A 15,326-nucleotide genomic window follows, 5' to 3' on the forward strand; every position below is an offset into this window, starting at 1 on the left:
GAGCCAACATCACTGCAGCCTGAGACACTCAAACACTGCCTATATCTCCTCTTATTGTTTGGTGGTGAATTTTTCCTCTTCTCCTTCCTTTTTAAATCAACCAGCTGTGTCTCATTTCTTCATTCCGTCTCCTCTATTTACTTTGACAAATTGTGATTTAAACAACGCAAAAATGAAGAAATGTAAACACGATGATCACGATGGAGAAACAAACTGAAGACTTACTGCAAGCCAACCTCCAAAACACAGCATTCATGTCCAGAATATTCATGCAAACGCATGTCAACATGGACGTTCAGCACTCGCTGTCAAGGTCAACACACACTGTAAATGTGATTGAATATATTGTTTATTTCCTCACCATTCTGTGTATATATACTGTTTAAATGTTTGCACTATTGTTCTTATTGTCTTTTTTCCTGTGCAAGTGCTTTGGATGCAACATTTAAACAGGAGTCAGATTTCTTGTATGCACACACAGACTTGGCCAATAAAGTCTGTCGGCCAATGAAAAACTTCCACTAAACAAAACAAATATGTAATTTTTAATCATTGGTTCCAACTGAAATGTGTCCTTTGTACCATCTCTTTGGAAAAAAAAGAAAAGGACATGGTTTAAATGGCATTGTCAAACCCACATTCAGTGCGGTAATAATAATAATAATAATAAACTGTAAACTGTAATAGCTCAGTTAACAGCCGTCTGTCAGCAAATGCTAGCAGGCTAGCTCTCTAGCAGTAATGCTAGCTTGTTGGTCATGTGATGCAGTGGTGTCCCCTCTGCAGATATAAGCCTCTCTGCACAAACTGGTCTAACAAGTTGATGCTCATCATCTGAGTTACAAAAATTGTGTGAAATGCGGGGAGTTATGAATTACAGTAACAGCAAAGGAAAAGCATGCGCTCTAAAAAAAATGCAAACAAATGGTCATGAAATAAATAAGCACCAAGAATTCAAGCATATGTGAAGTGCTGATGTACTACGGTACCTTTTTCTGATTGGCCGGGCTGCTTGGCCTTCACCTTGTGTGTGTAACGTTTCTTTAGCGCCCTGGAGAAACTGTCAGAGCTGCAGCAGAAAGCAGAGCCGCTGTCGCTCACACACTCCTCCCAGAACAACAGCACATCCTTCGTTCGCTGGGCCTTCGGGAGGACTGAAGGAGATGAGGAGGAAAGCGAGCATCTTACCAGAAAACCAGAACATGCATGTAAAACATGGATAGTTGTGCATTATTGCTAATTGTCACTATTGGTAGCAAGGTGTAAAGCATGATAACAAGAGGCTACACCAAAGATTTCATTCTCTGAAAGCCAGACAAGCAGATCCTCCACTGACTGTCAGCTGCAGAGATGTTGTCGGTCTTCTCCAGCAGCACACAGCTGACTCTGTCCAGGACTTCAGCTTGCAGAGCCATCTCCTCCAGCAGCTCCCTCCTGGACGGGCTGAAGTTGGTCGTTGGGATCATCTGAGGAAACATTATGTGCGTTTGTTAGATTTTGACAGTGCGAGGGTGGAGCCAGACGAGCGGCAGCTTTGCATGACAACAGAATCCTAAGAGCCTCCTCACGCCTGCCTGTTCTGCAGCAAATCCTGCTGCCGCTGTGTAGAAGTCTCTGCATGCCGTGAGTAAACCCTGACAACAGCACAACATACACAGCCCACGTACAGCTCATGATTTACAGCCAATACCGACATTCAGAGCAAATGCAGGAAGTCTTGTGTAGTGAGGTGGGAAGTAAGCCTGTGGAGGTGGTGGACTGACATGTAGCACATCTGACATTCATGCAGGCGCCCCGTTTGCATCTTTACAAAAGTTCTCTCATCTTCTCTTTTACTATAACTACAATCTTTCCCTGACCTTAACTAGGCCGTAGTGGGAATGCACAGATGTTGTAGAAAGTGAGAATATTTAACATGTTGGAATTGAAGGTAAGAAAAGTTATCCAGAGTTTTGCAGAATTGTGGAAATAACAATGTTTTTGTCCTACAATAAGATGCCAGACTTTGTCTTGCTGTCTGCACAAGTCCTCACTTTTTCTTTCACTTTCTATGTTTATTTAAGAAGAGTCACAAACAGGTAAACAGTCTGGTGTGATTTGTTTAAAAGTTTCTTTTTCTGTATGAAACGCTCATCCAAAGACTTGCGTTTCATGTGTGGCATGCTACAGAAACACTGTACCTGCAGCAGGATGCAACATATGTCCAGGTGAGTCTCAAGAGCCTGGTCAAGAGCCCAGTTTCCAGAACTCAGAGGGGCAATGACAAAGTCTTCCTCAGAAGCTGATTGGCTGTTCTGGGAGAGGAGGCCGAGACTCCTCCGAGTGCTCTGCTGGAAAGAACTGATGCTGATGGACAAAAATAAAAAAAGAGGAGAGATGACTCATTGCACGTGAGGTCAGTGAGGAGTTTTAGTGATTATTCTCTTCTGTCTGTGAACTCACCCGCTGTCTTTCAGTCTCAGGCTGCCCAAACAGGAAGTGTCATCATCTGCGTTGAAGTCATGTGACAGGAAGTCAAAGCTGCCCAGAACTTCCTCCACGGCCAGAGTCTCCTCTGATGATGAGCTTCTCAGCAGGGAGAGGTCGTTCTGAGGGCGCACGCCACAGGGCATGAAGACCACACACAGTGTTTTCAACAACAGGTGTGTGTGTGTGTGTGCACACAGGTACCTTCAGTATGGTTGCCAGGTGCAGAATCTGGTGGTCCAGGGCTCTCAGCTCCTTCTCAGAGCAGCTCTGGTTCTGTAAAGTCTTCTCCAGCTCAGCGATCAGGCCTCCCAGCCTGACGGCCTGGGCCCTGCGCTGGGCACCGCTCACCCCCGGCCTCTCCCGGGCCGGGGCAGCGGCGGTGGGTGAGGAGGTGGTGACGGCTGGGGGCCGGGCGGCGGATGTGGGCGAGTCAGCGGCAGAATATGACTGACGTTCTGGGGAGTCCTGGAACGAACGCGGAGAAGAGTTTGAAGCAAGAACAAGAAGAGGTTTAATGAGATGTGATGAGAAGCAGAAGAAAAGAGAGTAGCTGGAGGAGAGATGAGACTGAATGAAAGAGAGGAAACAAGAAGAGCTAAGTCCCTCTGCTGTAAACTAATGCAAACACTCTGAGTCAAGTTTTAATACATCTGAAACTGTGCCACATCCAAAATTAACTTAACTGCATTAATATTATATATTATTAGACCACTAAATACAGGTGTCTTAGCTATTACAAAGGCCAAATCAGGGAAAATCATCACCAGGACAGACGCAGTCGGGGCTGTGATGGCTGAGGAGCAAATGTGATGAAACTGCTGCTTTCTGAAGAGCTGAAGGGCATCAAGACCCCAGTGAGGGCGGCAGACAGTGTGGGGGCCTCCATAGAAGACAGTGGGTGCAGCTGATGCCTTGCCCTCCCCTCAGAGACGCTTTAATAGGACGTATCAAGGCTGCAGTCGCTCTCAACTTTCAACTCATCAATCATGGAAGTGTCTCCAGCCGGAGGAGCACATTCAGCCACAGACTGAGAGCGCTCCACAGAACGCCACAGGGGGTCCGTCCTTATATAACTCCTGCTTTTTAACATTTACTCTTATTGTTATCCTTATTTACCACTTACACATTTATATTAGCCTTGGCACATACACATTTGCACATTTTTACTATTATTATTATTATGATGCGTTTGTTATCTTTACTGAATTTTGTAACTTTGCTCCTTCTTTGGAAGTATTTCATCCCTCTTTCTAACTGTGTTGAGCAACTTGCACTGCAGCAAAGCAAATTCTCTGCAGGGGTCAGAAAAGTTTTCCTGAGTCTGAATTTCAATGCAGCGTTAAATCTGATTTGCTGACACGAGTCTGCAGGTTTTCATTGTTTTTTTACCTGAATGCTGACAGTGTCCGGTCCTGCTGCACTGTGGGTCTCAGGCTCTGCTTCTCCAGTCGTGTTCTTCCTGAGGATATCAGGAGTGCTGGACCTGCATTACAGAGACACCACCTGTCATTGTTTGCAGCACTGTTATCAAGTAGTAATATTATTACAGGATGTACCTTGGTGACATGCAGAAGGTGGTCAAAACCTTCTAAACACCTGATGAAAACATCTATGGAAGCTGTGAAACCAGACATTTAGCGTCAGGTTTTAGCTATGAAAGAAGTCTGACTGTCACACTTTGTGCTCGACAAACAGCTTCAAACCTGCAGCGGCGGGTTTTTTTGGCCACTTTGGGGCAAACAGAAAGAACACTGAGATATCAAATCTGCTAAACGCTCCACTGTGTCCAGCAGCTGGTCTGTCTGCTGTCTGCTGCTCAGCGGGTGGTGTTCAGTGAGCTTTTCACAGTTTTTTCTCTGGAAACAATTGAAGGAGAACGTTGAAAGTGAACCAGAACAGTGGAGGAGCTGCAGGTTCAGCTGGTCCACTTTGTCATTTGATAAAAAAAATATGAATTATAGCTGCTTATTATTAATGAAGTCTTTCATAACGTTCGTCTCGTCAGGTGATTTTGAATTGTTAACATAAACTGAAGTGTAAATTAACCATTTAAAGGCCTTTTGTATTATTTACAAACTACACAGAGCTGATAACAGGACTGTTTTGTTTGCTCATGAGACATTTTGGGGATAAATGTTTTCCACCAGGACCACAGTGCTTTGTTTTTCCAAGCAGAACTTAAATAGCAAACAAATTAAAGGAATTAAACACGATTTGCTCTGGAGTTCATCCTCACATCTGCAGAGCCAGCAGGGATCCCGTTTTATTCTCCGCTGGTGTAGAGCGAGCGTCTAACACACTTCCCCAGTCCTCCCCTCCATCCCTCTCCTCCACCCTCTTCCTCTCCTCTGCAGAGCCCTCAAGGGACTCTTCCTCCCCGAGGGACAGCTGAGTCTGGCTTCCTCCCAGGCTGGTGCCCTGACTGTGGCTGGAGGGGTAGCTGTGAGTCCGCTTGAGACTGTGGAGGAGTTTGTTTTCATATGAAGCATAAAGTCACAGTGAAACATGAAATACACAGAAATCTATGCAGACAACTTGAAATATAGTCAGAGAGCAGCTTTAAAGGACAAGTCTGCCACTACTTATTCTTATTATTACTATTATCATTCACAAATTCCATAAAAACAACCCTGTCTCGTTCCTCCTTGTAGCTGAAATCCACTGGCACACAAAAACACCCAGCTACAATAAGGTAAGAGTTATTCTCTCATGTTTACCTGCCTCCATACACACCTGAGGGCGTAGGGGCTTTGAGGGCTGTGGTTTGAAGTGACGCTGGTGTGTGAGGGGTCCGACAGGTAGCTGAGCAGTGACACGCCTCCCCTGTTGTGTCGACTTTTAGAGACCAGAGACGGGAGGGAACCTTCTCCGTCCTGCAGCTCACGCACCATCGACTGCAGAGGAGGAAGAAGACCCGAATACCAACGTACATATCAAACTTTAAAGCCTCTGCAGGCTGGAACTGATCATATGTTCACTGTGAGAGGCCTGATGGAGACATTCAGCCGATGGTTAACATCTGATTAGATAAGGCTTGACAAGCTAATTATATATAAATACACTCAGTGGAAACTTTATTAGGTATAGCCCTGCTGAAATTATATGAATCTTAATACAATCAAGAAAATTTGGGAAATAACAGCAGATAATTCATAATTTCACATTAAAAAAAGTGTAAAATTAGAATTTTGTAGGAGGAAATCATAAAACTGCTGCTGTAGTTGTAAATGTTCTGAATATTCTGTCATTTTCGGTCGATGTTTGCACAGTTTTAGCAAAACTGGTCAATGAAGCTCTCTGAATCTGCAAAGGATAAATAAGGAGAGTGTATTGTAGTGTAATGTGTTAAGGAAGCGCTTGAATGAATGCATCAACATTTACATTATGCAGACTCGTCGCTCTTTTGCTCACAGAATGCGGGCCCCCCCACAACAAAAACGAAGAGATTTCAGGGTAAGACTTGGTTTAATGTAAATGCACAGCGGGGTCGAGGTTGGTGTTATGCTCGCGGCTAATGTCAGAGACTTGTGTGAGTGTGTGTGTTTACTCACTATGAAGTATTTCTCAGTGAAGGAGGGGGTGCTCGGTGCCGTCCAGCTGTAAACTGAACTCTTTCTGCTGGACACCGACTGCCTGCTGACAGACAGCGGCCTCATCTTCTCAGTGCTGTCAAACGGACTGCAAACACACACACACACAGACACACACACACACACACACACACACACACAGAATATTACTGATGCTTTCCCAGAAGAATTTCAGTCTCACTGACAGAGTGACGTGTGCACAACACGAAAAAGCTGAAATTCATGTAAACGCATGCATTTTGTGCTTTCACGCAGAACATCTGAGTAACTTTAATGGCCCCCGGGCTCACTTCATTCACACAGACTGATCATCAGTGTGTAAGCTGGCACACAGAGTGTCTCAGGGTCTGTAAACTGACTTCACCACACCCATGTGCGAGGCTGTCTGCTCTTCATCAGCAACTTCCTGCTTGAGATTCACTCCTGAGGGCTTTGCAGCGCAGCCAGAGTCTTTTATTTGTGTCCACTGACTTTTCATTTTCTGAAGTCAGCCAACAAATTTCCATCTTCTGCTGCTGCCCTCAGCTCTGAATTCTGTCACATAGTTTTTAATAGTTTAATATGAAGCATAAACGTGGATGGAAATCACTGAAATGTGACTCATTTAGAGGCTCGACAGAATAGTTTGTGTGTGTGCGTGTGTGTCTTTTGTTTTGTGGGTGTGTGAGTGCCTTGTGCATGCTTGTGTGATTTTCCATCTCTGTGGGGAAAATCCATGAAACGTCCTCCACCTGGCCTCTCTAAAGCCTGAAATGTGATCTGTCATGGTGCAAGGGCACAGCAGAGAGAGTGTGTGTGTGTGTGTGTGCGCATGATAAACACTGCTCTGCAACAGCTGGCTCAGGTTAGAGGTACGGAGGAGACGGAGGCAGAGAACGAAGGAAATAACAGCAGCAGATTCTGCAGGACAGCTGGATGTGAAGAATCCAACACATCATTCGTTGCTGTTTACATCACGTTGTTTGTTGCTTGGCCTTGTTGTGCTGCAGCGAACATGTTGTAAAATAACAGGAAGGAAGCTGTTTGAAGCAATGACTTGTTGCACATGTGGTGTCTCATTGTTGGCCTCCATCATCATCTGATACCAGACAGGTTTCTGCACCAGCTGTCAATCATATCAGTCACGATGACAGGCAGCAGGGCTACAGGACAGGACGAGGGGTCACACGCCCGAGGTCGAGACAAAAGTTCAGGGAAAATGTTCTCACATTTTACGCTACAAATTTAATTTCCTCACACAGCCGTCCACACCTGCTCCCCCGTCACATCATCCAATCATTCTACTTTCCTTTTTGGGAACTCTGATTTCACTCGTCTTCACCACTCACCACCTTCCCATCAAATCCCCGGCAGGGGAAATGCCGTCATGGCCTTTCTTTGCCACCACCTCATCTGTTTTTTTCACATCAGGACGCGTGAACTGAGGACCTGCATGTCTTCATGTGTGTGTGTGTGTGGGTGTGTGTGTGTGTGTGTGTGTGTGTGCGTGTGCATCTCCCTACTTCCAGGTGACTTCCAGCTGCAGTTTGATGGTTCCCAGCTCCGTGACGTCCACCAGCATCAGCTGCGGCTTCGCCACAAAGAAGTCTGCGCTCGCGCACGTCACCATGCCAACCAGTAGCCAACCCAAACCCTTCGCCTCTGTCACCTGGAAGAAGAGATCAGATTGGTGCACACATAAATCAGATATAAGTGGTGACCTTAAAAGTCATTATACCATAATACCATGTGCAAGTACATATATGTAGACATACACACAAGCACACACATGTATATATGCATGTGTGTGTGTGTATATATATATAGTGTGTAAACATCACTGCACGCACATGTTTGTGTACATTTGTGTGTATTTCTGTGTGTTTGTAACCTTGATTTCGAAGTTCTGATGTATGTGCGGGAGGAAGACCATCTCCTCTTCATCCCAGGACTGCGTGTCGTCTGATTGGATCCTCCCTCGGATCCTCCAACGCTGGCGGCCCAACCGCACCACCACCTGGTCACGTGACATCGAGACATGACATCACTTGTTATAATATCTTTTCTGAGGTCAAAGCGCAGCCGATGTTAAATGTTAAAGGGTCACTTCATCCAATTTGCACGAAAACATTTTCCTGGTTGTGCAAATCTAAAAAGCTTTTAAGAGACATGAAACGTTTGTAATCATGAGCGAAAAGCTACAACCTTGATTCTAAAGAAGTTTGGACGCTGTGTAAAACATCAATAAAGCAGAATGAGATAACCTGCAAATCCTTTTTGTCATCTACTCAACTGAAAACAGCACAAAGTCAATATATTTAATGTCTGACCTCATCAGCTTCATTGATTTTTGTAAATATCTGCTTATTCTGAATTTGATGCAGCAACAACCCAACAGTGGGTCACAGCGAGGATGGAGTGAGGATTGTATAAAGGCTTGGGCTCGGAAACACATTTTCATTTATGAGCGAAGAGGTGATGTAATGCTGGAAATATTCTTTTTGTTTTGTTTATTTTTATTTATTTTATTTATTTAGGACAGTGCACATTGATGAACATTGCTGTAAATGTGTCAGTTTATAGCTGATTAGCTAATTTTCAACTGTAGTCCTTGGGCAGAATGTTAATTGCCTAATAAAACAACATGGAAGTACACATTAAAAACATGGAAGTGCAGATTATATAAAAATACAATTACAAAATACACATTTCAAAATTACATTGTCAAGCACACAATTTAATACAGTCCAACTTAACGAGATCCAGTGGTCTCAGTCTACTTAATGGACACACTTCTGGTCATCCTTTAACCAGTCTTTGAGCTTTCCTTTAAAAGAGGAATATGTAAGACATTCCCTTATTGTGGAGGGAAGACAGATGCCCCCCACATCACTTCAGCATTAAACTACAGAAGCAGCTTTTGTTTTTATTGTTTTTCATCAAGGACATTTGATAGTCTTTTTCATGCTATGTCACTTTTCATGGATAGATTGTTATTTGCATGTGAAGGCATCTTTTATTCAAGCTTGTGAAGTTTGTCTTTAAATAGAGGAGCTCACCTCGTACTGGTCTCTGGGGCAGAGCCGTGCAAACCCGATCAGACCTGCAAGAGAAAACACAACGTTCATTACTGTCATTGATGACTTGTAAAGTGCTGTGTGTGTGTGTGTGTGTGTGTGTGTGTGTGTGTGTGTGTGTGTGTATACCTTTCATTTTGATGTGCAGCTCCCCGAGGAGGATCTCCAGCTCTCCTTCCATAACCGACATGTCCTGCCGGGAGGAGAAATTGGGTGAAAGTGGAATATTATTATTTTTGCTAACAGACCGCTTTTGCTGGAACACTTTTCACCTGTTTTCTGTCCAAAGTGAGGTCAAAGGTCAGGGTCATCTACAGAACATCGACACTGGAGCTGTTAAAGATCTACTGGACATTCTAGCTCAGCAGATATTTGGCCACAGATTTCTTTGGCTTCGTGAGTGAAACAGTCTTTCTCCTCATCCTGCCACCTCACTGGTTCTTGTGGGGGAAAAAGTTCTTGTGCTGGTCCAGTTAACAACAAAAACAGGTGTGTTTTGAATTGGTAGTGCTCCTCATGTAAACTGGTTCCTACAATGAGCCACAAACTAACGGTAGAGAGAGGAAAGTGTTTGAGGCTGGAAAGTTTAAAGGCCTGGTCTCCCAGGGTAAAAAAATAATGCAAAGTGCCATCATAATAAAATTTAAGACACTGAGACTCACATTGTCCTTCATGAAAGACTCTGCTGTAGACAGGTGACTGATGCTGAGGTAAATGATTATTCCACTAAAGAAAATAAAATTGCTGACTAAGAAAGTGAGTTTTCTATGAAGAGCAGCAGATGAAGCAGCATGTGTGGAGCAGACTGCTGCCTCCTGTGTGGGCCGATGTTTCGGGAGGTCACGGCTGTTCGTCACACGCTGCAGACCAAACTCGACTCGCATGAGGCCAAAACTGAGAACCAAGTGGCCAATTTATGACTCCAAACACCAAAATATGCCCCTTAACATCCTGCCTAAGCACAGAGTCAAGCTACAGTCAGACACAGGTAGTAAAAACACCAACTCCAGGTTCACTGGAACAAAAACTCATCACAGGAGTGCCTGTCATGATTTGTTTATGTGTGGTTTTATTTCAGAGCTTTATTTGTGTCAAACTGTGGATATGTTTGACCTCCTCTGCAACTTAATTGGATGTAAAACCCTTCCAAAGGAGGGAAAACAGTTCTGCCATCCCAGCGCAGTTATAAACACCAACAACAACAACTTCAGTGTCTGCGTTTATGTGCAAGAAATCAGGAAACCAGAGTGTTTGTTCACGATTCAATAATCTGTCTTTCTGAGTGTGTGTGTGTACTCCGATTAATGTTTCCTTTCATCCCACCACACTGATGCCACAGCTGAGCGTCTGCTGGACATGAAAACATGGAATTCTCTGTTAGAAACCACACGGACATGCGTGTTTACAGCAAGAAATGTGCTTCATTTTGACGTTTAAGAGATCAGATTACTACTAACCACAGTAACTGACTCACTGATTTCATCTAGATAACACAACTAAGGTGACACATTTGAAAATGACCATTGATTTTCCTAGAAATCGTTCCTCTTGTGGTCTGAGAGGAGATCTCAACCTTCTTGGAAGTGTTTAAATTTTTCCAGCAACCCGCTTCCACCTCAGCAGGTTCCTTCCTGAACCTCAAAAACTTCACGCAACCTGTTCCAAAAGCATGTTTTTAGGGATTTTTCCTACAACCACAATCTCTCATGGTGTTTACTGGGAAGTCGGTGTGTGTGTGTGTGTGTGTGTGTGTGTGTGTGTGTGTGTGTGTGTGTGTGGTCGTACAGACATACACAGATGTCAGTGTTACAGGCAGAGGTGCTGACCTCTCTGTGAGGCCAAGCGGTGAATTCGCTCTGAATGAACTGAAAACATGACAAAGTGAGTTCTGTGCTTCTGAGCTCATGTGAGAGAGGAAGAAAGACCAGAGGAGAGATTTAAAACCCATTTGTGGAGGAAAGGACCAGTAGTGGAAAGTAACTAAGTACATTTACTCAAGTCGTGCACTTAAGTGCAATTTTGAGGTACCTGAACTGAAGTATTTTTAATTTTCTGCCTCTTTATATTTCTACATTTCAGAGGGAAATATTGCAACATTTATTTTAAATTGTAAATTATATTTGAGTTACTTTGCAGATTCATTATTAAAACAAAATCTAATCAACGAATAAATGATAATATATTATCATAGCTCCACTCTTACCAGCTGTAACATTAAAGTATCAATAAAATAATAGAATTAGATATATTGATCTGAACTGGGCCATTCTCATCCCAGTCACCAGAATAAATGTTGCGTTTGTTTGTTGCTTGTTGGCATCGTTTCTGCAAACCACAAACGTGTTAAATTTGTACCTTTTATAGGTGTCATGTCACAGTTTCCACAGTGTAGTGGAACTATGTGACACAAGCTGAGCTGAGTTTCTCATCAGGAGGAGGAGGAGGAGGAGGAGGAGGTGGTGATGGTGGCAGTGTGACAGGTAGGAGACGACTGCCAAGCAGCAGACCGCCGTTCAAGCTGTGTTTGTGGCTACAAAACTGGGAACTTTAAGCCAAAACATGATCTTTTTTCTAACCTTAACCATGTGGGTTTTGTGTCTGAACATAATCAGACCGTCACCACAGCAAAGTCACAACATAAATTTAAAAACTTAAACGTAAAAATTCAACATATCTGTGGCTTGCAGAACCGAACGATGCCAACATCTAGTCTGGCCACTGGGCTGCCACTCTGCATGACGACTAACTGAGTAATACTACAGCCACAGTATATTATGTTTTATAGCTATATAGCTGTATTCCTACTTGACTGAAAAAGGCAAGTATTGGACTAGGTGATGAGGACAAAGAAGAGATTTTAAAGCATCGAAGGAGAATCGTGAAAAGAACAACTAACCACATGAAAGGAAAAGTGTGTGAGGAGGTTAGAGCAACAGGAGATAATGAATAGATGTAGAAGAGTGAGCATGTGTTGGAAAGTGTTGGATGGGTCTGAGAAAGAGGGAATAAATGTTCTGCACCACCACATGACAGACGGAGGGTATGAATGAGTCTTCAGTTGTCTGTTAATGACCCTCAGCCTGCAGCTACAAACAGAAAACCCACTGAGGGACCATCGCTCACACACCAGATTATTTGGTTTGGCAGCGTTATGAGCATTCGTGGCGACTGCTGGCCCTCTGCTGGGTGGACTTGACGGATACGAGGAGACACTTTGGGCCTGAGCATGTTTCAATTACAGCCCGTTCACCGACTCCCTCTGATCGTTCAGAACGGATCTCAACTGCTTTATGTGGTGATGAAATTGTTCAATTGTGCAGCATCACTATAACATCAAAAACGTTTAGAAAGCGATGATACGGATCATCAGCTGTTTATTTTCTTTCAGCTTCCATCAGGCTGCGTTCAACTGCTGCAGCATTTCCTGCGTGACCATCAGCAACATTTTTTAATCCAGTTTTTGTTATTTTTGTTAACCTGACGGGTCAGGTGGTTTGTTACACAGAACCATCGGCTTTCAAAAACTACCTGGCAGGTGACGAAACATCTGTCTATCACAGACTTACATCAACCAATCAGATCAACTAACACCCACCAGCAGCTGCCAGTGGTTTCTCACTGGATGCTGATGGATCACAAGGACACAAACGCGTAACTCGAAGCCTGGTGAGACTCACATGACCTTGTGCCATCTCGTGAGTCCCGGAACCTCACAAGTTCAGATTTTTGTGGTTGCAGCCTAATTTACATAGTATTCTCATTATAAATACAGGCTATGTTTAGTTTTTAATCAGCCTTTTTTCTCTTTATTACCCTCCAGAATGTGGAATTTATTACATGAATAAAATGTGTGAAATGTCATCCGCACACACAACACTGCTTCGAGGAAATGCAGGAAAATATTGAAATATTTAAAAAATATCTGTACACATGTGGTCGAGGCCTTTTTCTTTGTCCTGTTCTGCCTCAGCGTCTGCATTTGGGGGCTCAATCCTGCCACCTCATCCTTAACAAGAACAGCAGGTGGACTGGAAGGACAGTAAGGACACACGGCGCACACAAGATTTCTGTCGGAGTAAAACCACACAGTACCTGCAGGCTGTGTCTGTGGTTGCGATTGAGCTCCAGCAGACTCTCTCTGGACGCTCTGGTGGACGGGGACAGCGAGAAGGCTCTCTTCATGTTGACGGCTCCCTGACACAACCTCCACTGGATGCAATACGTCTCATAGAGCTCCTCCACCTGCGGAGACGAGACGCAGAAACGCCGTCAGCCGAGAGGAGCGTTCAGCGACACAAGCAACGAAACGCAGCTCATCTGCTGAACGAGGCCGTTAGCCTGGAAAGGACTGCGGCTGTTTCGTAGAAGAACTCTCATGTCAAACCACAAAACACCGTTACCTTGCTGATTTGAAATTCTAGTCTTCGTATGTATCGCTCCGATGCTCGTATCTCCTGTGGAAGCAAAACACGATAGTGTGTTTATATACCGGTTTGGTATGTTACATATCGATCTATATGAAAGTACTCAAACACGATTCGGTTTGACTGCTCAGGTTAAATAATGTGGCTCCAGTGCAAAGATTACCTTCTCCAGGTCATACAGAAAGGCCTGGAAACAGAGAAAACACACCATCATCGTCATCATCATAGCATCATCACACACACATTCAGTTTCCCTCTCTCTTCTCACCAGTCTGGAGTTCCTCTTGGTCTCCCTCTGCTGGGACAACAGGAAGTCCATCTCTGACTGGTGACCCTCCAGAAACTCCCTGCAGACGGTCACATCAGCAACTCGTGTGACTCACAATGAAAGCTGACAGCGTTTGAAGCAGAGCTGCAGCAGGTAAAGCTGCATTCACTTCATCTAAGTTTCCAAATATCAAACATGTCAGCAGCGGTAGAACATGAGTACATTTACTCAAGTACTGCACTTCAGTACATTTTTGAGTTACTTGTACTTTAAATGGTTTTCTGCTACTTTACAATCCTATTCCATCACATTTCAGAGTGAATGTTGGACTTTTACTCGACCACATTTATCTGACAGCCACAGCTACACGTTACTTATATTGATAAGGTTAAAAAATTGCATTGTTAAAAATCAAACCAGTGGTTTCCAACCTTTGGGACCCCTTAAAAAGCATTTGGGACCCTCACATGTTTCAGATGTCTATGAGATGTTAGCACTTCCATCAAAGAGGCATTTCAGCTCTGAACATCTCACATGGTTTCATTTAAATAACCTTTCTGAGGCTCAAAGAGGTCAAATTAGTGAATATTTTTCATTGTTGTTTTTGTACTTAAAGTAAAAACATCTAAGTACTTTCCCACCACTGCTGGAGTAGTAAATTTGCTACATTGACGTGCACCAAATTAACATTAACAGACATCATCTCACTCCATCATTTCAGCAGTTAGGGACATATTGAGCTCACTGGTAGTGAACATACTTGAGTCCTTTGCGTAGCGCCTGGAAGACCCTGTCGACCTCATCCGGCTGCAGAGACCAGATAGCTCCTCCCCTGCTGGGAGACAGGTGCATTCTGGGAGATTTACCTCCAGTCATGGCTTTGGAGCGGAGAGAGTTACGCACAGATGGCGGCCTAAGAACAGAAAGATGAAGACGCAGAGTGAGAGAGATTTACTCCTGACTCCGTAATTAAAAACAATGATCATTAGTGATGAGTGGTCCTGATGTGCCACCAGCATCTGCAGGATGACGTCATTTGTCTCTGCTTTGTTACAAATCACTGCTGGAAATCTGTTCACGTTTAGGCACAAACACGACTTGGTGAGGGAAAGAGCCTGGTTTGGGTGAAAAGGACTTGTGCGAACAGCGGTCTCCTGTAGCCGACGTCCTGCTGATCCATCCGTCCATTCAGAGCTCCTCCCTGTGCAGACTTTGTGGCTCTAGAATAACATCACCTGACTTCCTTTAACCTGTTTTTTAAACTTGATTCAATACAACTAACAGTGGTGGAAACAAGTTTTAGAAAGTCTTAGAGACTGTACTGAGAATAATGTCACATGAGGCCAACATCCAATCTGCTTGCTCAGACCAGTACTGACGCTGTTATGGTCCAGTGTGTTGTCTCAGTGGAACCAAAGCTCATAAACACACAGCAGTGATGCACATGTTATGCAAAAAAACAGAGATTCTCAGGTGCAATGAAAGTCGCTTTGTTTAGAGACAGTCACACACACACAGT

General features: G+C 43.9%; 1 protein-coding gene across 2 annotated transcripts in view; it reads right to left on the bottom strand.

Annotated features, from left to right (window-relative positions):
- ripor3 (RIPOR family member 3) overlaps positions 1–15,326 on the bottom strand; it is a 52,855-nt gene that overhangs the window by 4,221 nt on the left and 33,308 nt on the right. For both annotated transcript variants that reach the window (XM_041952410.1, XM_041952403.1), the window contains 18 exons: positions 14,568–14,720; positions 13,808–13,886; positions 13,703–13,726; positions 13,516–13,569; positions 13,208–13,357; positions 9,245–9,308; positions 9,098–9,141; positions 7,930–8,055; positions 7,562–7,707; positions 6,021–6,147; positions 5,203–5,363; positions 4,706–4,927; positions 3,859–3,952; positions 2,671–2,934; positions 2,443–2,588; positions 2,181–2,346; positions 1,337–1,466; positions 990–1,154 (listed from right to left, as the gene is read on the bottom strand). In XM_041952410.1, coding sequence (XP_041808344.1) covers positions 990–1,154; positions 1,337–1,466; positions 2,181–2,346; positions 2,443–2,588; positions 2,671–2,934; positions 3,859–3,952; positions 4,706–4,927; positions 5,203–5,363; positions 6,021–6,147; positions 7,562–7,707; positions 7,930–8,055; positions 9,098–9,141; positions 9,245–9,308; positions 13,208–13,357; positions 13,516–13,569; positions 13,703–13,726; positions 13,808–13,886; positions 14,568–14,720 — 2,315 coding nt within the window. The remainder of the gene's footprint in view (positions 1–989; positions 1,155–1,336; positions 1,467–2,180; positions 2,347–2,442; positions 2,589–2,670; positions 2,935–3,858; positions 3,953–4,705; positions 4,928–5,202; positions 5,364–6,020; positions 6,148–7,561; positions 7,708–7,929; positions 8,056–9,097; positions 9,142–9,244; positions 9,309–13,207; positions 13,358–13,515; positions 13,570–13,702; positions 13,727–13,807; positions 13,887–14,567; positions 14,721–15,326) is intronic.

Source organism: Chelmon rostratus, chromosome 2, assembly GCF_017976325.1.
Source record: "Chelmon rostratus isolate fCheRos1 chromosome 2, fCheRos1.pri, whole genome shotgun sequence".
In the NCBI taxonomy this organism is placed as follows: domain Eukaryota; kingdom Metazoa; phylum Chordata; class Actinopteri; order Chaetodontiformes; family Chaetodontidae; genus Chelmon; species Chelmon rostratus.